The sequence below is a fragment of the Natator depressus genome, chromosome 4, assembly GCF_965152275.1.
Source record: "Natator depressus isolate rNatDep1 chromosome 4, rNatDep2.hap1, whole genome shotgun sequence".
Classification (NCBI taxonomy): Eukaryota; Metazoa; Chordata; order Testudines; family Cheloniidae; genus Natator; species Natator depressus.
This window is the reverse complement of record NC_134237.1, coordinates 88,401,213-88,424,686: the sequence shown is the minus strand read 5'-3', so window position 1 is coordinate 88,424,686 and position 23,474 is coordinate 88,401,213. Positions and strand designations below refer to the sequence as shown.

The 23,474-nt window shown below is 42.6% G+C and overlaps 1 protein-coding gene across 1 annotated transcript in view; it reads right to left on the bottom strand.

Annotated features, from left to right (window-relative positions):
• Window positions 1-22,698, bottom strand: part of LOC141986963 (uncharacterized) — an 81,145-nt gene extending 58,447 nt beyond the window's left edge. The window contains exons 1-6 of the mRNA XM_074952057.1: window positions 22,535-22,698; window positions 17,932-18,043; window positions 16,755-16,829; window positions 9,190-9,278; window positions 2,542-2,704; window positions 1,294-1,377 (exon numbers count right to left, since the gene is read on the bottom strand). Of these exons, the coding sequence (XP_074808158.1) occupies window positions 1,294-1,377; window positions 2,542-2,704; window positions 9,190-9,278; window positions 16,755-16,829; window positions 17,932-18,043; window positions 22,535-22,698 (687 nt within the window). The remainder of the gene's footprint in view (window positions 1-1,293; window positions 1,378-2,541; window positions 2,705-9,189; window positions 9,279-16,754; window positions 16,830-17,931; window positions 18,044-22,534) is intronic.
• Window positions 22,699-23,474: the final 776 nt, after the last annotated feature.

Sequence of the window (23,474 nt, the reverse complement as noted above, 5' to 3'; positions counted from 1 at the left end):
AACCTTTTTACACACATCCAGAACCATTATTTGCTTCCATAAGAGTACACCACCACATCATAGTCTTTCTTTTCTCTCTGCTCTTTTTCCAGGCCACGCTGGTAACCACACCAACACCCAAAAGCACTTTTGGGCTAGAGTCTAATGCCACAAAGCTTCCTACAGATAATCTATAATGTTCCAGAACAGCCAATGAGTTCCCCTATTCCCCCACCCTCAGCAGAGGCAAATCAAGGCTGTTACTCAAAGTTCCCTAGAGAGGGACTAAGCAATAAACTCTACAACCTGGCACATCAAGATAGATATACTATTGTCATCATTACATCAGGAATTCATGGCCTAAACAGCTTTAGAAAGCCACATAAAGAGACTTCTAGCATTAGGCGATCACCCTGCGAATTAAGACTTACTGCCTCATGAAAGGTTTCAGAGTAACAGCCGTGTTAGTCTGTATTCGCAAAAAGAAAAGGAGTACTTGTGGCACCTTAGAGACTAACCAATTTATTTGAACATAAGCTTTCGTGAGCTACAGCTCACTTCATCGGATGCATAGTGTGCATCCGATGAAGTGAGCTGTAGCTCACGAAAGCTTATGCTCAAATAAATTGGTTAGTCTCTAAGGTGCCACAAGTACTCCTTTTCTTTTTGCCTCATGAGATTTACCTTATCAATATTTTTAAAATAAAAAAAGAGACCCAGAACCAGCAATAAAAATTGTTCTTTATTTATAATCCATCTCCCAAAAACACTGAAAAACTTAAGTTTCGGCCCTAGAGACTTATATGCCAAATTGTGATACAGCTGCCCATACAAATGTGATCAGATAGTTTTTCTGCTGTAACATTAGCAGTTCATGCACCACTACATCGTATTGTTAGATATGAGTCTCAGAGGGGTTCTAACTGAAAATATAAAGAAACCACTGTAACAAGCCACACTATATATTTCCTAAAAAATAATACTTCGTAGCAGCTTACCTCAGGTGCCTTTTTTCTTCATCACAATACTTTGGCTCCTGGAACACTGTATCTGCATTATTTTTAACATCTAACGGTATCATTTTAAACTACCCTAATACCGTTGATTATACATTCACAGTTCATTCCTTGTAAAGAATTTGCACAACAATTTACTAATGATATTAAATATCAGAACACTAATTGTTCAGAGATTAATTTTTAAATGGCCATTTTTGTCTTCAAAGATGTGAAATGTATTAAAAAGTATTTTAGAAGAGAATAAATTCAATTAAAGAAACCACTTATTTTGCCATTCATTTTTTTTCCCAAGTACCTCTTTGTTTATCACTAGAAGTTCCACATCGGATTTACATATAATGGAAGTAGATCGGTTTGTATTAGTCAGAAGACAGATTTCCTGCAAAACAAAAACAAGAAGCATAATTCTTCTTTCAGCTGTACAGTTTACTTTTATAATAAAACACTTAAGATTGCATAGAGGATTGTACAACTTTTAATTAAAGGTATAAAGATAAATTAATAATAGTACACTGGGTAAGCACCCAGTCCTACAAGGAACTAAGTTCTATCTACTTCCATTGACTGTAATATATTGCTTTATCCTAACTGCCCCTTGCAATTAATATCAAATGCACTCTGCTCAAGGACACATTTTAAAAAGCTTGAAAATTCTAAAGTAAATGTTGGGAAAATAAAATTATTGCAGGTAAAGAAATCAGAGGGCTTTCTAAATGTAAACTACCTTCTAAATGGGCATCTAATTTCAAAGGGCCAAATGCTGCCTTCTGTGGAAGATAAACACTTGTACTTTGGGGCAAAATCCAGCCTAATATTTTTAGGGTGCAAAGCTAAAGAGAGTTACCACCATTTGTATTGTATGAGGAACAAACGCCTTTAAAATGAAAATAGATTTAATCACACAGGTTCATTTTCCTTTAATCCCATTAGGCAGGAAGTATGAGACAAGAATTCTCTCATAGCAGCATGTTGCATTGCTACTAGACAATCTATTGGGCCCATCAAATTAATTTTTTATTAACAAATGTCTAAGGGCCTGATTGTCCCTTACTGAAGGAAGAGGCTAAAGAGAAGGAAGGTAATCTATATAAGATTTCTTCCAAACATTCCTACAGGCTGTCACTGGAGACCAGAAACAGCATGTCTCCCTTCCCTCTGCTCCCCGCCCCGTAGAAACAAACAAAACATGAAAGCCTGGATCAACTGGAATGTACTGTGGTGTGCAGTCACAGAAAGATAATAGGACCTGGAGCCAAGTTCTCTCTTCTGCCCACCTCCTCGTCCATGCCCCACATCTGCTCCAACTTGCCCCTTTTTCCTGCACAGATCACAGGATTCATGGAACACTTCACCTTAGGAGGAATTTTTACCACATTATTTTTAATTTTGTAAATGTTATTAAAAACTTGACAAAAGAGACTAAGGTAATTAGGTATCCAGGTTCTACTGACTTTCCTTTTGTGTCTTTGGAAATATCCCCTTTAAACATTTTAAAGCATATTTTCATTCAAATAATATTAAAATTTTAAATGAAAATATTTACCCCTACGAAGTCTCCTTCTTCAGCTTCACATAATATTTCAGAGGTGAAAGTTTGGTCTTTGAAATTTGCATCACCCCATATGACTTTTAGTTTTCCAGATAGTATTAAGTAACATTCACTTGGAACATGTCCTTGCCTTATAACTATGGTTCCAGCTTCACACCTAGAAAGAGAATTAAAATCCCAAAAGGTAAAAGTTACGTAATGTTGACAATGAACAATGACTGCAATATGCAAAATGTAAACAGAAAGATACAGACATCAGAACGTATCCTAGTAGACTGGATGAAAATTATTCCATAATTAACATGACACACTGAAAAAAGCATAACCGCTAATAACAGATTAACTTGATATTATGTCAGGAGACGAACAAAGCTGTAGAACCACAGCTGGTACATATACTTTATGCAATCATGGTAATAGCAGGTGCAGATTAATATCATGAGTGTGCAAGTACTGAAATGCAAATTTGAGTGCACTTTTCCTGCAACTGCATTCCTAAGTGCATCAGTCATGCATGTAAATTAAACACAGAAATGGTATATACTTTTGCACATAAACTGTGCACACAGCATTCTAAAAGTCTTAGCCTTTGATGCCAAGATACTTATCAGCAAGGATCCCTGCTAAACCTTAGAGGAATTCTATCAGAGTAGTTATAACACATGATTTAGCCTGTGTTGAGACTCATCCAATTTAAAGTTTTCCCCTTCAGAAATCTCACCATGTATTTATTTTGTAAAAAGGATCCTTCTAGTATTAGATATACAGCTTATTGGTACATTAATTTTAAATATTACATGTTTTCCATGATATGTGAAATGTAACATCAACCATTAATTAATGGTTGATTTGTTTAAGTTTCAGGATACAATAAGGATCAATCTGCAAAACAGAGAGTGGAATTCCTAAAAGATGACACAGTTACAACATAAGGTGGTGTTCTTGCACACCCATGGTAGTTACCCGTCACTATAAAATGCTTAAATCTCTGTGCATGAAAAGTGTTATTTAAGTGCCAAGTACCAAACAGTAATGACTATAATATATTACATACATGAAGGAAATCAGAAGGTCCTTCTCCTGAACCACAGAATCCACTAAATAATTATCAGGACAGCTACTCTTTACCGTCAACTACCTAACTTTTCAGACTACTATCACCAAAGCTCAGACTCCAATGCAGTGGTTCCCAACCTATTTACCATTGTGGGCCGCTTCCAATACTACCTGTATGGCCCCAAGAATGTCACATGGGCTGCAGCTGTGTGCTGACTGGGCCGCAGGTGGAGAACCACTGCCTAACGTATTCAGCTGTGAAGAGCTTCCATCCTAGTTCACTGGACAAAAACATAACTAAACCAGAATCTGAGCTGATGTCACCAATAACAAAATAACACAGTGGAACAAAGCTACTCGCCAGCCTACTTTGTCAAAACATCTGCTGCACTAACAGAGACCTGAAAGCAGTCAGGAAAACTGAATTCTATTCCCAGCTGTAGCAGACTTTTTCTATGTGAAATGAGGTGAATCACTTCACCTGTTTTTGCCCTAATTTTCTCATCTGTCCAATGGAGACACTAGTTACCCACTACACAGACTTGTGGTGAGGCTAAATGCATGATGCTAAGGCAACTTTACACTATCCCCACCATGTAAAGTGGCCTTAAAGTGGGTGTAAACATAATTTACACCCTGTTTAAGGCCCCTTTACATTGGCACAGCAGCATAAAATAGCCTTAGTGAAATGAGAATAAGACCCATTAATGTTAATAAGGCACTTTGGGATGTTAGGTTGGAAAGTGCTATATAAGCACAATATATCACTTATTATGATGCAATGGTAGGTATGCCATAGGTAAGGCTGCCTTACAAAGCTCAATTTTAACAGAAGGTTTACATTATTTTGTAAAAATCCCATTGAAATGGCAAAAAAAAATAAAGCATAGAATATAAACTTTGAGTTCTATCTGGATTTTTTCATGGTGGTTTGATGAAAAATGAATTGACACAGAACGAATAAGAGCAGTTCCAAATCACCTCTTCTGGTGATTTTTTTGGTCATTGATTGTCTCACTTTCTTTGTACCCCTTTTGCACTTTAAGACACTCTGGGACTTGTCCTTTGGCATCATTGTGGCTTCTTGTGTGCTGAATCATGGAGTATGTTATACATGGGTAGTGTTTATCTATAGAGTGTTATGTGCACTGAGGCAAACCCACCAATATTTAATTTGACAACAAATCTGCTGCAGGCAAATGAGAGAGAAAGACACACCCCAAATACACTTGAAGCCTAAGGAAAAGTTTCTTGAGCTGGCAAAGAGGAGACCAGGTGTTCAAATCCCACCTCTTCTAAGTGTTGTTTAAATTCCCATGCATTTTACTACCCTGATTATTGATTACAATCCCAAACCTCAGTCTAAAAGACAGTTAAGGAAGAGCTAAACACTCGCCCACATTTTTAAAATAAATTAGCAAAGATTTTATACACGATCACTATAGGCCCAAAACTCTAACATGAGAAACCACAATCTTATCCAGTACATAACACTGCATTTTAAAGGGAGTAAATCCAACTATCCTATCTCTAACCGCTGTAAACCCACACTCCCTTCCAAGAGCTAGTTATAGAATCCAAGATTCCTAATAAACTATATTTTACTTCTGACGAATAAATAATTAAGAAAACATGTTTCAAGACCTCTCCAGGGGTTCATCTAGAGTTACGCCTACAGCTCAAATAGTAAGAGCCTACATTAGGGATCTGAAGATCAAGAGATTCAGATCAGCAATAGAATTTATGTGGGGTGATGGAATGTTTATGAGAGTTTCACAAATTGAAAAAAACCACTTTAAAACAGATTTTGCACTTTAACGCCATAATTTAAGATATCATAGTTAATCACCAGAATACACATTTCACATTTCAGTCATTTGCTAAACATTTTACTTTTGGAACCCACTAGTCAGTGTGTGTATATATGTCCCGCTATGCCCAATTCATAATGGATGTAAATCTGTGACAGCTCTCTACTTGTGAGCCTCAGTCCTTAGCACATTATAAAAACTTACGCTTTTAGCTCTGGGGTTTATCATTTCAATCCCTGATGTTGGCCAAGATGTCAGCTATCAGATCTGCAGGTGTCCCTCGTTGGTATATTTAAAGGTTGAAAGTAGGGCTGTCGATTAATCACAATTAACTCACGCGATTAACTCAAAAAAATTAATCGCAATTTAAAAAACTTATCGTGATTAATCGCACTATTAAACAATAGAATACCAATTGAAATTTATTAAATATTTTTGAATGTTTTTCTACATTTTCAAATATATTGATTTCAATTATAACACAGAATACAACTTGTACAGTGCTCACTTTATATTACTTTTGATTACAAGTATTTGCATGGTAAAAACGATAAAAGAAACAGTATTTTTCGATTCACCTCATATAAGTACTGTAGTGCAATCTCTTTATCATGAAAGTGCAACTTACAAATGTAGGGTTTTTTTTGTTACATAACTGCACTCAAAAACAAAACATAAAACTTTAGAGCCTACATGTCCACTCAGTCCTACTTCTTGTTCAGCTGATTGCTAAGAGAAACAAGTTTGTTTACATTTACTGGAGATAATGCTGCCCACTTCTTAATTACAATGTCACCTGAAAGTGAGAACAGGCGTTCGCACGGCACCGCTGTTGCTGGCATCGCAAGATATTTACATGCCAGATGCGCTAAGGATTTATATGCCTTTTCATCCTTTGGCCATCGTTCCAGAGGACATGCTTCTATGCTGATGATGTTCGTTAAACAAATAATGCGTTAATTAAATTTGTCAAGCTTCAGAGGGGTAGCCGTGTTAGTCTGGATTTGTAAAAGCGGCAAAGAGTCCTGCGGCACCTTATAGACTAACAGACATATTGGAGCATGAGCTTTCGTGGGTGAATACCCACTTCATCGAATGCATCTGACGAAGTGGGTATTCACCCACGAAAGCTCATGCTCCAATATGTCTGTTAGTCTATAAGGTGCCACAGGACTCTTTGCTGCAATTAAATTTGTGACTCCTTGGGGGAGAATTGTATGTCTCCTGTTCTGTTTTACCTGCATTCTGCCATATATTTCATGTTATAGCACTCTCGGATGATGACCCAACACATGTTGTTCATTTTAAGAACACTTTCACTGCAGATTTGACAAAACTCAAAGAAGGTACCAATGTGAGATTTCTAAGGATAAATACAGCAGTCGACCCAAGGTTTAAGAATCTGAAGTGGTATTCTATTATTGTTTAATAGTGTGATTAATTATGATTAATTTTTTCATCATGCGATTAATCGCAATTAATTTTTTTAATCACTTGAGAGCCCCAAAATAAATGGTATTCTATTATTGTTTAACATCATGATTAATTTTTTTAATCATGCAATTAATCGTGATTACTTTTTTTAATCGCTTGACAGCCCTAGTTGAAAGGTTTGCTTCATAGTGGCAGGAAAGAGGGAGAGCAATAGGCAGATCTACTGGTGTAACATGTTGTTGCTACAGGCTATAGCAAAGCTATTTCTATGCCAACTTTATTAAATTTGGAACTGTAATGCAAAACCTCAACCCTCTTTTATATCGATTTTATCAACAGGAGTTCATCTGGATGTCACACATTCCATGCAAGTGGGAAGTTATTGTGCTTTATCACTGCTGAGGTCACTGTTAAGGCTCTGAGGTAGAGTGCAAATTTGATGAAGCTGTTGTGTATCTGTTGGAGATGGAAGTAAAAGCCTTATGGAGTGCTGGAAATGTGTTAATCAACAGAGTTGTAGGCCACAGGAAAGTGGAAAGAAATGCACAAGTCACAATGCTTAGCTTATTTCCACTTTAAGATTGTGGGTGGGTGGGGTATGCTCTGCCACAGCCTTAACTGTCACTAAATGTAGAGGTTGTTTGCTAATTATGCATATTCCTTTTGAACAAAACATCATGCTCCCACGACGTTTCTGATACAGGACAGCATGTAAGAAGACCATATTTATAATCTGAAAATGTACTTGCTGAAGTTGCATGGGTAGAGGGATTTGTTCTCAAATTTTAATGCTGCTCAAACAAAAGAGTAGATTTCATAGCCAGGATTAATATTGTCTCAGGGGTGGGGCAAGCACAAAAGAGGTCTTAAGATATCTCTGAGTCCATGTTTCACTGTTCCATGGTATATTTCACACCAAAAGGTCCAGTTTCTGCAATGCAAGAACCTGCCTTTCCCAAAAGCCAGCTATATCCACACATCAGTGTGATGTCGAGTTCATTACAGGATACAAGAGGGCCAAGACATTGAAAGGTAAGGTGGTTTTCTGGGGGGTCAGGCAGGTGGGAGCCAGGACTTACTGCAGGAAGTGGTTAAATTGCTTGGATCCTGGGGAGATCTTTTAATTTAAATAGTTATGTCTTTATTTTTGTATTTTCTTGGGAGAAGCCTTTTGTATTAGCACACTGATGATCTTGCATTCCAACTGGATTTTTAGATCTCAGGTATGGAAGCTCTCCATTTCAGGACTGCGGTCCAAATCACCAAATACCAGAGAAGTATTATATAGCTCTGGGTGACGGGGTGTACTCACCTTGCACTGGGCGGGGAAGGGTTAACCCTACATTGTGGGTTGAGGAAGACATGCCCACGTTACTCTACTGGCAATGCTCCAGGTGCACTGGTATAAAAGGGAGCAGTTCACCTCAGTTGGGGTGGACTGCTGTGGAAGAAGGACGTGTGCCAGCCACTCCAACCAGGGCTCAGTGGAAGCCTGGGACTGTAGGAGCTGGGGATGCCGCAGCCCAGGCAGACTCCAAGGCAACTGCAAAGGCCACGCTGGGTATGGAGATGCCGGAGAAAGGGCAGACCGGAGAACCTAAAGGTAACAGGGATGCCCAGACCACAGCAGCAGGGACGACGGCAGGAAGCAGCCCAGGGGAATCAGACGGCAGACAGGTGAGTGAGCCAAAGCCTTGAGTCAGTGTGTTTTTGTCGGAGCCTTTCCCCGCTGACTCAGTGGCCCACGCTATAACCATTAACAGGGCCTTGGACTGGGGTCCGGTGGAGAGGGAGGGCCTGGACCCCTCTGCTGAGGGTGCAACCCCTCCCCCTGTGCCCGCTAGACCTTACTGCCCCACTCACAATGGCGAATTTATTGACCCTGGCCGCTAGGCCTTATTGTTCTGCAAAAAGGGATGAAGTTATTGACTTGGGCCACTAGGCGCCTTACTGCCTTGCAAAAAGGGGCGGATTGACTGACATTAGCCCCTAGGCCTTACTGCACAGTTGACAATGGTGAATTTATGTACTCTGGCCACTAGGCTGCACCACCCTGCTGATAAGGATGAGTGTCTGGACTCAGGCTGGGAGGGACATAGAAGTAAGGTACATATGCCCCCCCCCCAACATTCCCTAAGAGAAGCGGGCACACTCTCCCTGCACAGGACGGGGTTTCTCCCAACCCTGTCACACTCCGCTTGTCAATATTTTATTTTAATGGGGTGAGTGTTTCTGAAGTATGATTAATATTTAATTCAAAGAGTTACAGTTTTGTTGAAAAATGTGCATGTTCTGACCTCGGTTTCTGAAGGAAACAGTAGCATTCTTGTCTCTTACTTACTCTTGGTAGACTACAGCATGGCAAAGTTGGAGCTGTGTTTTATGAGGTAAACACTGAAATGTTCTGTTCTTCTTCAGACATGTTTGTATCTTGGAAAAAAAAGACAGCACACTTCAATTTAATAAACAGGCTCAGATAACACACCAAAGAAATTGTAAACTACACTGTGGTCAAGTTGAGCCCCTGCGTGTGTGCCCAGGCAGAGGAAGAGGGTGGAAGAATCTTCCATTTCCTTGGCCCTCATGTAGGACCCAGGCACAACAGCAGTGCTTGAGCTCGGCAAGACTAGTATGCTGTTGGCTTCCTTGGCCCTGCCCCATTTTCCACACCAGCCAGTATAGAGGAGAGTGGATGATTTTCTCTCCTTACGGGTTGTAGGGTAGCCATGCTTTCCTTGCCCTCAAAACAGCACCAAGAAGCATTGGGCCTACTTCAGGTACTATGCCTCCCAAGGCTTCCACTAGAATGGTTGGCCTCCATCCCAGCTCCAGTTCAGGGTTTTGAGAGCCAGATTCTATACTCATTGGGGGCTCTAAGCACCATTACACTCAGTGGGAGACAGGAGCTGTGTGCATATATATTCAGGACCAAATTTGTGACTGAGAGGATACTGCTAACAAAGTCTTCTCAACCCCTTTAAAGTAGGGATCTTGTTCATAAGGAACAAAGGAAAATAGTACTTTTTTTTTTTTGCATCATACTTCTTCTAAATGCATTGGGCTCTCTCTATATTTTAAGATTTTCTCAGAACATAATGGATTCTCTGTTGTGAATGTCATGATTTAGTAACCACATTATTGTATTACTATTACCATTTCCTTTCCTCACCCTGTCTGTCTCAGAATGTGACTCTAATCTCGAGCTTGCCTGATAGACATGGGGCCAAGTTCTGCCCCTAGTTACTCTGTATTTACCCCACTAGTACCTCCACAAAAGTCAGAGTTGCTCTGCATTTACACTGCTGTAGCTGAGAGCAGAGTTTGGCCCCATGATGTTACTCCAGACATAATTAAAGGGTGCCACATGCACATATCTTAGTACAGAATTTGGCACTAAGAACCTTTGTTGCATGTCAGAATCTCACTTTCAGCAGCACAACCAGATAATCTGTCTGAATTAAAAGTTATACAGATGAAAAATATTCTAACAAATTCGCTACTTTTGTTTTTTTTTTTTTTTTTTACATTCTGATATCCACCAACTTATATTATGATAAATGGAATTTCTAGGATAGGACCATGCAATATACAAATTTGAAAGTTTCTAGCTAGGTCAAGTCTGGAAGAGAACCATGTAAGGGTAGATTACCTATGGATCCCTGTGACAGGGATCAGAATTCAAAAGTTCCAGTACTCAAGCAGTTATAGTAGCTGGTAGTGAATCAGAGAGATGCAGAAAAGCAGCTGTAGATGGACACTTCACAGCTGGATTTTGCTGGTTAGCAGCATACTGGTAGGAGACCAAATTTAGGCGCAGGGGAGAAGGTAAAGTGAGCTGATACCTCTCATATCAGGAGGGCTAAAGGAGGCAACAAGCCTCTCAACTGATTGCTGCTAGCCACACACCTGATGCTGCTGCAGCAGGATAATGCAAGTAAGAGGGGCACTATGGACATTGTCTCTCCTCTCAGTCTTTCAAGTCATGTCATAGCGTGGGGAAGGAGGATAAGGGAACAGGTTCATCATGCTCACCACACTGCCATTCTGCCTTGTGACAGTTTTTGAAGTACCCCATTAGTTGTGAATTTCACTCCATCGGTACCTTAAGGACAGGACCGGCTCTAGGCACCAGCAAAGCAAGCACGTGCTTGAGGTGGTACAATTCCAGGGGCGGCATCATTCCAGCCACCCTTTTTTTTGCTTGGGCAGTTGCGCTCTCGGAGCTTGGGGTGGCAAGTTTTTTGCTTGGGACGGCAAAAAACCTAGAGCTGGCCCTGCTTCAGGAGAAGACAGACTGCCAGCTTGATACTGGTTTGATAGAAAAGAGTCAGCTCTGACTGGGTCCTTGAAGTGGGAAATTGAGCAAGGACCCAGTCTGTCCAGGATGGGACTTGGCAGCACAGGACTGAGCTGCCTGTGTAGGAGGAAGAGCCTGGTGGGGTTGTTGCCATCATGGGAAAGCAGAATTGAGGGACAGACAGCTGTCAGTGTAGCAGATGGATGAAAGGGTCTGTCTGAGAAGACTCAAAAAATAAGGAGGAGGATGAAATTTTGGTGGATCCAGGAGCTTGAATCCATCCCTAAGGCCAAGTCTCATTCTAAAGCATCCCTAAGGCCAAGCTACTGCTAAAATTCCACACAATCAACTGGAAGACACTACAGATCCATGGTCAATAAGTTAATGGAGTTTAAATCATTAGCAGATTTATCAAATTTAGAAAAATGATTTATTTTTATTATACTATGGGTAACAAGTGACTGGCAATGACTCAGATCTGAAGTGTGTTATGTGAAAGGACTCCTAGCTTCTCAGTCATCTCCACACAACTCACATGATGCAGTCTTTCAAAAGGGGAACAACTTTTGTCAATATTTGTCAGATGCTTTAGAATGAGCCTTGTGTTTACATAAAAGCTTTTTATACTGGAAAAATTAAACAAAAATCTGACCTCTAAAAGGTCATAGTTAACAAAATGAAATGTAAGTTTCTTTGTCCATTAGTACGTGAGAGATGATTACCCAATTTACTTAGGGATATTAAAATTTAAAGTGCATAAAAATATGACCCTTCCCTTGTCCCCACCCAGTTTCTAAGGGGGGGGAAAAGGCTATAATCCTATACTTGGTCTCTGAAGTATGATCAAAGTCTAAACAACTACATTTTCAGAAAAGAATTTGGTCTAATGTGGACATTCATCACCATAGTATCTAAACAGTTTTCACAGATCTTTAATTACTTTACCCTATATATTTGGTATATGTGTAAAGATCCACTGCAAGATTTCAAAATTATTCATAATGAAGTCATACTCTTCTCTCTTCTTTGTTCATTGAGATATGTGGGTAAAGAGAAACACACTTTGTTCTTTATTTACCCTGGATAGTTCTGTGACTCACAAGATCACACAACATCAGTACAAATAGGAATACGGAATACTCCCTAAGAAGCAAATTCTACCCCCTTATTCATGGCAGTGAAGAGTTCCCCTGTAGCAGAACTGATGTGGTTCCATGTCCCAGTGAGCAAGAAGCACTTTGGGGAGGAGTGAAAGGGAATGGACACCATGCAGGGCAGTTGCCTCACTCCCCCAACAATGTAACACAGCACTTTAATTAGATCTGGTAAAATCTGATGGGCAGTGTTTTCACACAGTGATAACTATGGTGTGGTATCTAAATCCATATTATTAGACACCTAGCTTTAGGCATCCTAGTTTGAAAATGCAGGCCTGATGCTTTTTGGAGTTTGCATTAGTGTGGTAAGTATTTTTAACAGACAAGTCAACAAGTTAAACAGAGACCTGACAATTTGTGTCAACTGATTGACATCATAGCAGCTAGAGGCTCCTTTGACTCATCAAAACTGCAGTCTTGTTGGATGCAGAGAACTCCTTTTACACATGGATTACTTTTACATGCTTGCTAAACTGACTGCCAAATTTATCTCCTACATTAAACTTCTTTGTATGAGTCCCTCTTCCAGGGCTGTCACCCAGGGCATTACTTTAAAACCATTCCCCTTTCACCTTTGCTTTTGACCTAGCCCTTGAACCTTTAGCTACTGCTAACTATACAAGTCAATATATACATGGCATCAGGATAGGCCAAATGGAGCACAAGATCATGCTTTATGCGGATGATGCTTTTGTTCTTGTATCTAAACCTGAAGATTTTGTTCCTAGCCTATTAAATCTAATTAATGCATTTGGAAACCTCTCGGGATGTAAAAACAATTGGAAAAAACTGGAAATTCTGGGTATAAGTAAACAAGCTCATAGGGGAATCTATGATAATTGGAATATTAAGCGCAACCCAAACGGATTAAATATTTAGGGAAAATCATCCCCAATGAGATAGAGAATCTGGTCAAAATTAATTTAGAGTCCATTTTAGCTCAGGTAGTGAGCGTTTGGGGCATATGGAGAACCCATGCTCTTAGCCTTTGGGGCAAAATTAATGTCATCAAAATGAGTGTGTCCTTCCCTGAACATGGTGTATCCTGAAAGGTCTCCCAGTTTCTATTCCAGTGGGCGGGAGGACAAGACTGGCTTCGTTTAAACTGCAACTCTCAATCACATTGGGAGGCTTCCAACTTGCAGCATTATCATACGGACTTATCCGCAGGCAGGCAGCCCTGTCACTCCAGAACATAACAGAGAAGATCACTCCCTGGGCTGCTGGTGGAACAGGAGTTCATAGAATCATAGAATATCAGGGTTGGAAGGGACCCCAGAAGGTCATCTAGTCCAACCCCCTGCTCGAAGCAGGACCAATTCCCAGTTAAATCATCCCAGCCAGGGCTTTGTCAAGCCTGACCTTAAAAACCTCTAAGGAAGGAGATTCTACCACCTCCCTAGGTAACGCATTCCAGTGTTTCACCACCCTCTTAGTGAAAAAGTTTTTCCTAATATCCAACCTAAACCTCCCCCATTGCAACTTGAGACCATTACTCCTCGTTCTGTCATCTGCTACCATTGAGAACAGTCTAGAGCCATCCTCTTTGGAACCCCCTTTCAGGTAGTTGAAAGCAGCTATCAAATCCCCCCTCATTCTTCTCTTCTGCAGACTAAACAATCCCAGCTCCCTCAGCCTCTCTTCATAAGTCATGTGCTCTAGACCCCTAATCATTTTTGTTGCCCTTCCCTGGACTCTCTCCAATTTATCCACATCCTTCTTGTAGTGTGGGGCCCAAAACTGGACACAGTACTCCAGATGAGGCCTCACCAGTGTCGAATAGAGGGGAACGATCACAACCCTCGATCTGCTCGCTATGCCCCTACTTATACATCCCAAAATGCCATTGGCCTTCTTGGCAACAAGGGCACACTGTTGACTCATATCCAGCTTCTCGTCCACTGTCACCCCTAGGTCCTTTTCCGCAGAACTGCTGCCTAGCCATTCGGTCCCTAGTCTGTAGCGGTGCATTGGATTCTTCCATCCTAAGTGCAGGACCCTGTACTTATCCTTATTGAACCTCATCAGATTTCTTTTGGCCCAATCCTCCAATTTGTCTAGGTCCTTCTGTATCCTATCCCTCCCCTCCAGCGTATCTACCACTCCTCCCAGTTTAGTATCATCTGCAAATTTGCTGAGAGTGCAATCCACACCATCCTCCAGATCGTTTATGAAGATATTGAACAAAACCGGCCCCAGGACCGACCCCTGGGGCACTCCACTTGACACCGGCTGCCAACTAGACATGGAGCCATTGATCACTACCCGTTGAGCCCGACAATCTAGCCAGCTTTCTACCCACCTTATAGTGCATTCATCTAGCCCATACTTCCTTAACTTGCTGACAAGAATACTGTGGGAGACCGTGTCAAAAGCTTTGCTAAAGTCAAGAAACAATACATCCACTGCTTTCCCTTCATCCACAGAACCAGTAATCTCATCATAAAAGGCGATTAGATTAGTCAGGCATGACCTTCCCTTGGTGAATCCATGCTGACTGTTCCTGATCACTTTCCTCTCATGTAAGTGCTTCAGGATTGATTCTTTGAGGACCTGCTCCATGATTTTTCCAGGGACTGAGGTGAGGCTGACTGGCCTGTAGTTCCCAGGATCCTCCTTCTTCCCTTTTTTAAAGATTGGCACTACATTAGCCTTTTTCCAGTCATCCGGGACTTCCCCCGTTCGCCACGAGTTTTCAAAGATAATGGCCAAGGGCTCTGCAATCACAGCCGCCAATTCCTTCAGCACTCTCGGATGTAACTCGTCCGGCCCCATGGACTTGTGCACGTGATGTTGCACGAGTTGATCCATCACCTTCCATTGTCAGGAATTTTAGGTTCAGCCTACTAACATTTTGATTGTAAAATGTCCCCTACAATATTGGCTACCAGACAAACATGGGCCAGGTTGGCTAGAAAATGTAAATTCCACCCCTTCTCATTCATTGATGCTATACTTTGGGGCAACCCAGTGCTGAAAATGATCAAGAAAACATTGATGCAGAGAGAGTGGATGGATAAGGGGATAGCTTGGGTCTCTTAATTGTGGATCAGTTTCTCCCATTCCAAGCACTCCAAAACCAATACAACCTAGCTGGTGTAGCTGCCTGGCATTACCAGCAGCTTAAGCATCTCTTGAAGGACATATTTGGTCCTGATGCGCTGGGAGCACCAGAAACTCCTGAATAAGTGTTGATATAGAGAGAGCTCCAGAGGTTTACCCAATCATCTGTAGCCTGTTATGACTTCCTGGTCCAAAAGACACTCCCTAACTTAGATTGCCTGTGCCAGGCCTGGAACAAAGATTGGCATACATACTTGAACCCTAGCCCATGGGGAAGTGCCTTGCAAAAAATTAGAAACCTCTTCTACTGATCCATGATTAAGGCTGATCCAGCAGAAAACATTATTTCATTCATTCTGGTCCTCACATAGGTTTGAGTGCCTGGGCCTTACCAAAATGGAGTGCTGCTTGAGATGGGGGGCTCCCGAACCCACCCTGGCTCACATGTTTTGGGACTGTCCCAGGATACAGTCCTTTTGGCTAGAAGTAGGCAGGAGGATTAATATGATCATGGATACTTCCTTAAAAATGACTTCCCAGAGCTGTGATCCATCCCATCACCTTGGAAATTCTGAAACTCACAGAAAGCTTGGGTCTCTAGAGCAGTGTTTGTAGCCAAAGGGCTCACATTGAAGAACAGACTGCCTCTAGGGATAGAAGACTGGCACAGAGGCTTGGATGACCTGGCAGCTAAAGCGTGCATAAATTTTTGGAGAAGTGGACTTGAAAAAATTTGAAAAGATTTGATCTGACATTTTAGAAATCTTTGATTCCTAGCAGATGGAAAATGAGATGTCGCTCTCCTTTCTCCTCCACTCCTTTCCTTTCCCTCCCTTTATTTTTTTTTGTTCTTTTTTTGCTTTTTTCTTCCCTCCCCTTATTTGATACCAATCACCCAACCTACTTTATTACTTTTGAAGTATGAAGTGGATTTGAGTATCTGAATTTACCTTCATAAGCTTAATAGTATAGAATTTTGGATAATCAAGTATACCCATATAGGTCAAGTTTCTCCAGGGCCACCCACATACACTGCTAATGTTAGTGTGTCTACATTGGAGGCCTGTGATCTGCTATCCCTTAACACCACAGTAGAACTAGTTGGATGGAGTTCCCCCAAAATCTGGAAACTGACATCAGACAGAATAGTCCTCAAATACTCAGGTCTGAACAGATGGGAGTAGTAATCAGTTTCAGGTGAAGCAGTCTAAACATTCAGCGCAATCACTAATTTTGCATGCTGTACTAGCACAGTTTTCTTCTTTCTAAATTATGTTTGCATAAGTTAAATGGTTATCTACAAAAATAAAATGACATAAGAAAATCATCACTGTGCCCTAGTATCATTGGATTAATTATTTATCAAATAAAGTGCTTTATTTTCCTTACCTGCCTGAGATCTTGCTGGCCCCTTTCTTTAGGGCAAATATACAACAGACGCTTCAGCTTTTCAAAATCTCCCCTCTAAAACAAAAGTAAAAATGTAAACATTAGTATATGTATTCCTGTTTACTGTATTCTACTTGTCCCTATGGACACTGAGTGTACTTTAAATAGAATAAAGGTTTCTACAGTAGTCATGGGTATCTGTTTGAGTGGTGTGTTTATTTTGGTTTTATTTTTGTTCCACAAATGTAGGCTAACTTTTCCAAGACACGCATTCATTAATTAACATAATTCATACATACTGTAAAACTCTTATAAGGAAATCATTTTATTTGAATGCACTGAAATATGCAAACAATTCTAGCAATAGCTAGATTGTTCTGTGAAGGATTTGGCTGGGAGTTTCAACCTACTTCATTGTGAGTTTGTTACAAGTATGTTCCACTCTGACTCCACTGAATGACTTGGGGCGGGGGGGCGGAGGGGGGAGGGGGAAGTGTTTGAACATGTTGACTACATTCTTCTTTTCCCCATCTTTTTGAGGTAATCATAATCTATCTTAAAATACTTGTGATAAATATTATATTTTCAGGTTTCAGAGTAGCACCCGTGTTAGTCTGTATCCCCAAAAAGAAAAAGGAGGACTTGTGGCACCTTAGAGACTAACAAATTTATTTGAGCATAAGCTTTTGTGAGCATTCCGATGAAGTGAGCTGTAGCTCACGAAAGCTTATGCTCAAATAAATTTGTTAGTCTCTAAGGTGCCACAAGTCCTCCTTTTCTTTTTATATTTTCAGTTATCTTAAATGAGAAGTTTTAGTATACTCAGATACGCTTTAAGATTATACAGAAACAAATATCTAATTTTTGTTAGACAAAAGATATACAGGAAAAAAGCTTAACAATCCCTCATTAGAACTAGATTAATAATTGCATAAAACCTGATCCTTGCATACCCAGATGTCCTGCAGAAATTAATAGGAATTTTTGCCACAAAAATGCATAGGCACCAAACCTGCAATCTGATCTGCACAGGCAGGTCCTTACACCTGTGCAGAATCCAGTGAAGTTAATGAGGCTCTTCATGGACACACAGGTCCATGGGCATATCTAAATGTAGGACTGGGACCACAGGTACCAATTATGGCAGAGTTATAGCACAAATATCGAAAATACCAACAAGATTAGTTGTAGAATAATTGTTGATGTTGAATAAGAGATCACTTCCAAGATGTGTCTGCCTCTTCAGGTGAAATATTGCCCACTGTAATACTGGACTCTTTCCAACATATCTAGACAGAAAGCAGAGTATTCAAAAAGCTTCTTAAATAAATGAAGAAAATCATCCTAAGGCCTTGAACATTTACGAATCTGCTTAAGTTTAAACATTCTGTTATTTTGATTGGACTATTCATTTGGTTAAAAGGTTAAGCAGCTTGCTAGGGCCCTAAAAGATCAAGGAAGAAAGAGCTCATGTTTGACATTACATGTACATTCCTAGAACAAATATAGACACTCTACAATACCTACATGTATAATTTATGCCAACATGAATTTTCTGTGAATTTTTCTAAAATGTTTTTGTTTTTGGCTGGTGTGGTGAGAGCTCCCCATTAGGGTGACCAGATAGGAAGAGTGAAAAATTGGGGGGCAGTAATTGACACCTATATAAGAAAAAGCCCCATATATCGGAACTGTCCCTATAAAATCGGGACATCCGGTCACCCTACTCCCCAACCTGTTGCAATATACTTGAATACCTTCAAAGAACATTTCACCATATATGCTGGGTTGTTCGTCTAGCCAGAGCACTGAAATAATTTATTTTGTTTTTTAATTATCATTACTTGGCTGTCATCCATTTGGAATATATTGCAAAAACTGAGTGAAGGGCTGCATTGGCCCAGGTTAGGGGCATTCTTAAGGAGGTCAAAACTGACACATTTGGGGACAAGTATTTCATGATGGACTTGAGCATCGTTATAAGTGATGTGTTTTACTTTGCAAGAAGATGATCTCTTGTTGTCTGAGGTTTTGCAAAACCTATAAAGTGCTATGCTGGAATGAAAAACAGAGGTGGCCCATCTAGCCAATTATCCTTAGGAAAAGGCAAATATAAAGGTGACAAATTTAAACACTTCTGGATCTCTAGAGGAAAACCAGTAGAAAAATCAGATCTATATGCTTGAAGCTATACATGGATGCCAGATTCATCAGGCTACTGCATCAAGCATTCACATTGTTTCAATGTTTTGTCTTCACACTGTGACCTAGTAATAAAAAAATATATTGTCCATTCATTGCAATATGCAATTGACATATTGGTAGAATCACTTTACACAGATACTGAGAGAGTAGGAAAAGGAAGGTGACCTGTATCAGTGATTTCCCTCTGAAATCACATTTAAATACCAAGAAATTAACACAAGACAGTGCACAAGCATGTTTAACAAAGTTTTTTATGACCAGGCCACCTGACCTTCAGAATGTATTGCTTTGATGGAAATATTGTTCTCACTGTCTCAACTTCTGCAGTGCTATGTTTCCCCCAACCAATGTAATCAAAGCAAGCCTATGGATATATATGCACAAAGCAGGCCTATGGATATATATGCACATATATATGCCCAAAAGGGCATTCCCGGACTCTATGCATATATGAGCAAATGGCCCAAGTGTACAGCCTTTCCAGCTCCACATTCTCTAATGACTTGAAGAGCAGGAACCAAAGAAAAACATATTCATGGGCAAAGTCATAGTTATTGCTAAACATCAACAGGCAGCACTAGTGAAAGAGTAGACTAATTCCACTCTACATGATCAGATCTAGATTTTAAACCAGATGGACGGGCGCGGTCCACAATATTATTTACATCTTAATATTTTGAATTTAAAATAAGTTATTTGGTCTCACATTCCCAGATTAGTGATAGAAATGATATTTTAGTTTATATTAAAACTCAACCTATAAAATTAAGTGAGAGTCGGATGCACCCAAGAGAATGAAAGTTAGAAACCCTGGCACAATCATCCAAACTAGGACAAGCAGAATACAGAGAAATGTCCCTTGACCACCCTAGGCAGCAACAGTAAAACAACATTTTAATTTTCTTGAGCAAAAAGGCTCACAGCTCCAATAACCAAATTTGAAGTTTTGGCTGCCACTGAGCAAATAATCATTATTATTTTTATCTATGTGTATTACCATAGTGCCTGGGGTCCTTAATAAAAGGACCAGGACTCCATTGTGCTAGGCACTGTACAAACAAAGAACAAAAAGACACTCCCTGCCCTAAAGAGCTTACAGCCTAAGTTTAAGACAAGCAGCAACAAACTGATGCAGACAAAGAAGAGGGAGTACATGGAAACAATGAGACAATATTGGTCAGCATGACAGGCAGTGATCTCAGCTTGCTAGCTGCCTGTTAAGTGTTTTGTATGCAGTGTTGTTGTGTGAAGTTGGCCCCACGATATTAAAGAGACAAGGTTGGTGAGATAATATCTTTTATGGGGCCAACTTTTGGTGGTGAAAGACACAAGGTGTCAAGCTTACATAAAACTTTTCTTTGGGTCTTCTTTAGACCTGAAGAGCTCTGTGTAAGCTCAAAAGCCTGTCTCTTTCATGAACAGAAGTTGGTTTCACCCACCTTCTATCTCTACATTTTGTGTAAGCATCAGAAAAAGGAGAGAATTATAAGGATGGATTTGAAGGAGGACAATGAGGTAGCTCAAAAACAGAAAAGAGGGTGCAACTGTGGGTTTGCTAAATAAAATGAGAAAATACTTAACACTGCAATGTTTGTTTTCATGGAAGAGAAGTAATTACAGAATAATTAACAGAGATGCTAATACAGAGCTGTTGGATACCTGCTGAAGTCTCTATATACTCCTGGGGGAATTCTGTACCACTGCGCATGTGCAGGATTTATGTCTCCCACATATTTTTTTGCTTCCCCAGAGAAAAATGACTTTCTGATGGGGAAAGCAAAGGGAAGCCACAAGAGCAGTCATACGACCCTCCCCAGCAGTATGTTTTGGGTGCCCATGGCAGCTGGCAGAGAGGTAAATTGCTGTGGGGTATGGGGCAGGACTGAAGAAGACCCGGCTGGTGGCTCTTACGTTGCGCTGGGCTCAGCTGCTAGTCCCAGCTGGGCTGGAGAGGACAGGACTTCCTCTTCCCCTGCACAGTATCTGGGGCTGTGTCAGACCCACCCCCAGATTTCTCCCCTGGCTGTAGGAAGCTCTGCAAACTCTCCCCCGCCCAATGCTTCCTACACCCGTCACTCCTCAGCTGCAGGAGGAGGGATCCCTGTACAGGGAGCTGCTCCCCCATCCACCCAACCCCTGTGCATCCAGACCCCCTCATACTCAGATCCTCCTGACAAGCTTCACCTGCACCCAGAACCACGCCCCCCCCCCCCCGGACGAGCCCTCACCTGGATCATCCCAAGCCACACACACCCAGAACCCTACCCTACTGTGCCCCAACCAGCTGCACACGGATCCCCACTCCACTGAGCCCCACTCCCCCAGCATCTGGAACCTCCCACTGAGTTCTCCACCCCAGAGCCCCCAGCCAAGCTCTATCCCCCCCACATACACCCAGACACCCCCCCTGCTGAACCCCCACCACCTTCACCTGGATCCCCCTACAGACTCCCATTACTGTTGCACACAGAACTCCCCAACAAGCCCCTGTGCATCCAGATCTCCCCCCACACCCAGATCCTCCACTGAGCCACCCGCACCCAGAATGCCCCACACAAAACCCTCTCAACCCACACCTGGATCCCACCCACACTAAGCCCCTTCACACTTGGATCCTGCCTTGCTAAGCCTGCCTGCCCGCACCTGGCACAGAGGGGCAGGGCTCTGGGGTGTTTCTGTGGCAGGTCCAGTCCTTGTGCTGTGTCAGGGTTAGGTGCAACCTCGCTGCTGAGTCCATATCCCAGGGAGGAGCTGCACGGTGATCCCCCAAGTCCCACCTCTGTGCAGCCAGTGACCTGTGCACCCCAATGCCAAGGTGGAGCTTCCACATTTATTTGACAAATAAAATTTGCAGAATTTTAAAATATTGTGTGCAGAATTTTTAATTTTTTTGGCACAGAAATGCCCTCAAGAGTATCTATAGCAGTAAGTTTTAAAAGACACGGCCAAGTAGTTTAGTCCTGAGTCTGAGGTCCTGGATATGGCCACAGTTGGAGAATCTCTTCCTAAATCTCAGTATCTTGGTGAATGTCTCAGCAGCAGAGTGCTGCGATTTTTAGGGGAAACTGATTTTAAAATTGGTGGTGGGGCAGAACCTGACAACAGCGGCAATGATTTTTGTTATGCTGACAGACACGATCAGATCACCCCAGCGACTCTAGCTACGGCTATTACTAATTAAACGCCAGCAACGTCTGCCTGCGTACAGTGGGCGCTAATGACTGAGACAGGCGCGGCCGCTCCTGGCCGCCTTCTGCCGCGCGCTTTTACACGGCGCTGCCCCCTGCCCTCGCCCTGCAGCCCCTTTCCCGCTCTGGGGCGTGCTCGGGGGCCAGTCCTGCGCCCACTGACGTCAATGGCCAACACCCCTTTGCGCTTCGCGGGGCAGGGCTGAGCCTACATTGGGGAGCTGCTGCCGCCGCCGCCCCTCGTTCCGGCCGCCGGGGGGAGTTGGCTGAGCTGCCCTGGGGCGAGCGGGGCCCGCTCTGTGGTGGCCGGGTCGGCCGATGGCCCTGGGACCGGGAGCGCCTGCGAGCCCTGTCCCCGCCGCGGGACCCGCCGCCCGGCCCACGCACCTTTTCCGCCACAAGCTCAGTCCGCAGAGATGCGCCAGGGCTCGGGCTGCCCTGCGGAAGCGCCGCCGCGGCTCGCCCGCTCCCTGGGGGCGCCAGGCACCGCTGAGCCCAGCCGCCCCGCGCCGCTCATGGGCAGCGCCTCCCTGGCCCGGCCCGGAGGCCATGAGCGCCGCTGCCGTGCCGGGGTCTGGGCGGGCTCGGGGCCGCGGTCACGGCGCGCTCAGGGGCCGGGCAGCAGCCGCCTCTCACGGTGCCCGGCCACGCTCTGGCTGCCCCCGTCCCGTCCGGGCTGGGTTCGCTGCGGGCCTTGGGTTAGCACCTGGGAAACGCTCTGCCCACCTCTTAATTCATCACAAGCACCTCGGCCCCGTCACACAGCGGCTGTGCTAGGGAGCCACTCCCAGCAGCCCGCAGGCTTGCCCCTCGCCTTCCCCGCCCCTCCCTGGCACTTTAATATCCCGCTCTTACACGCGGGAAACTGAGGCACAGAGAAAGTACCTAACCAAGCTCCCCAGCGACTCAGTGCAGAGCCGGGAACTGGAACCCAGCCAGCCTGGCTCCTTGCCGTCAGTCTCAGCCCCTGTGCTGCCCCAGCTGTCATGGTTTGGTTTGGATCATGTAGTCATATAAGCCATGCTGGGCCTGACCATGGGGGCCCACTGCACAGATCAGTTTGCAGGATCAAGACAAACTGCCAAAGTGAAGAGGTGTTTAGGTTTACAGGAGGACATATAATCAAGGCCTAATTAGAAGCTGTCATCCTTATGCAGAGGTAGCTCCCTTTGGCAAGTGTAGGGGAAAGATTCCTATAAACTTCAACAGGAGTTGGATTGGAGTCAAATATTTGAGAGTTTGATTCTTATTTGTATAACACCATAAACATGCATGGCTCTACACAAAGCTCAGGGGGTCTACTTCTATCTATCCATCCAGATGCTCC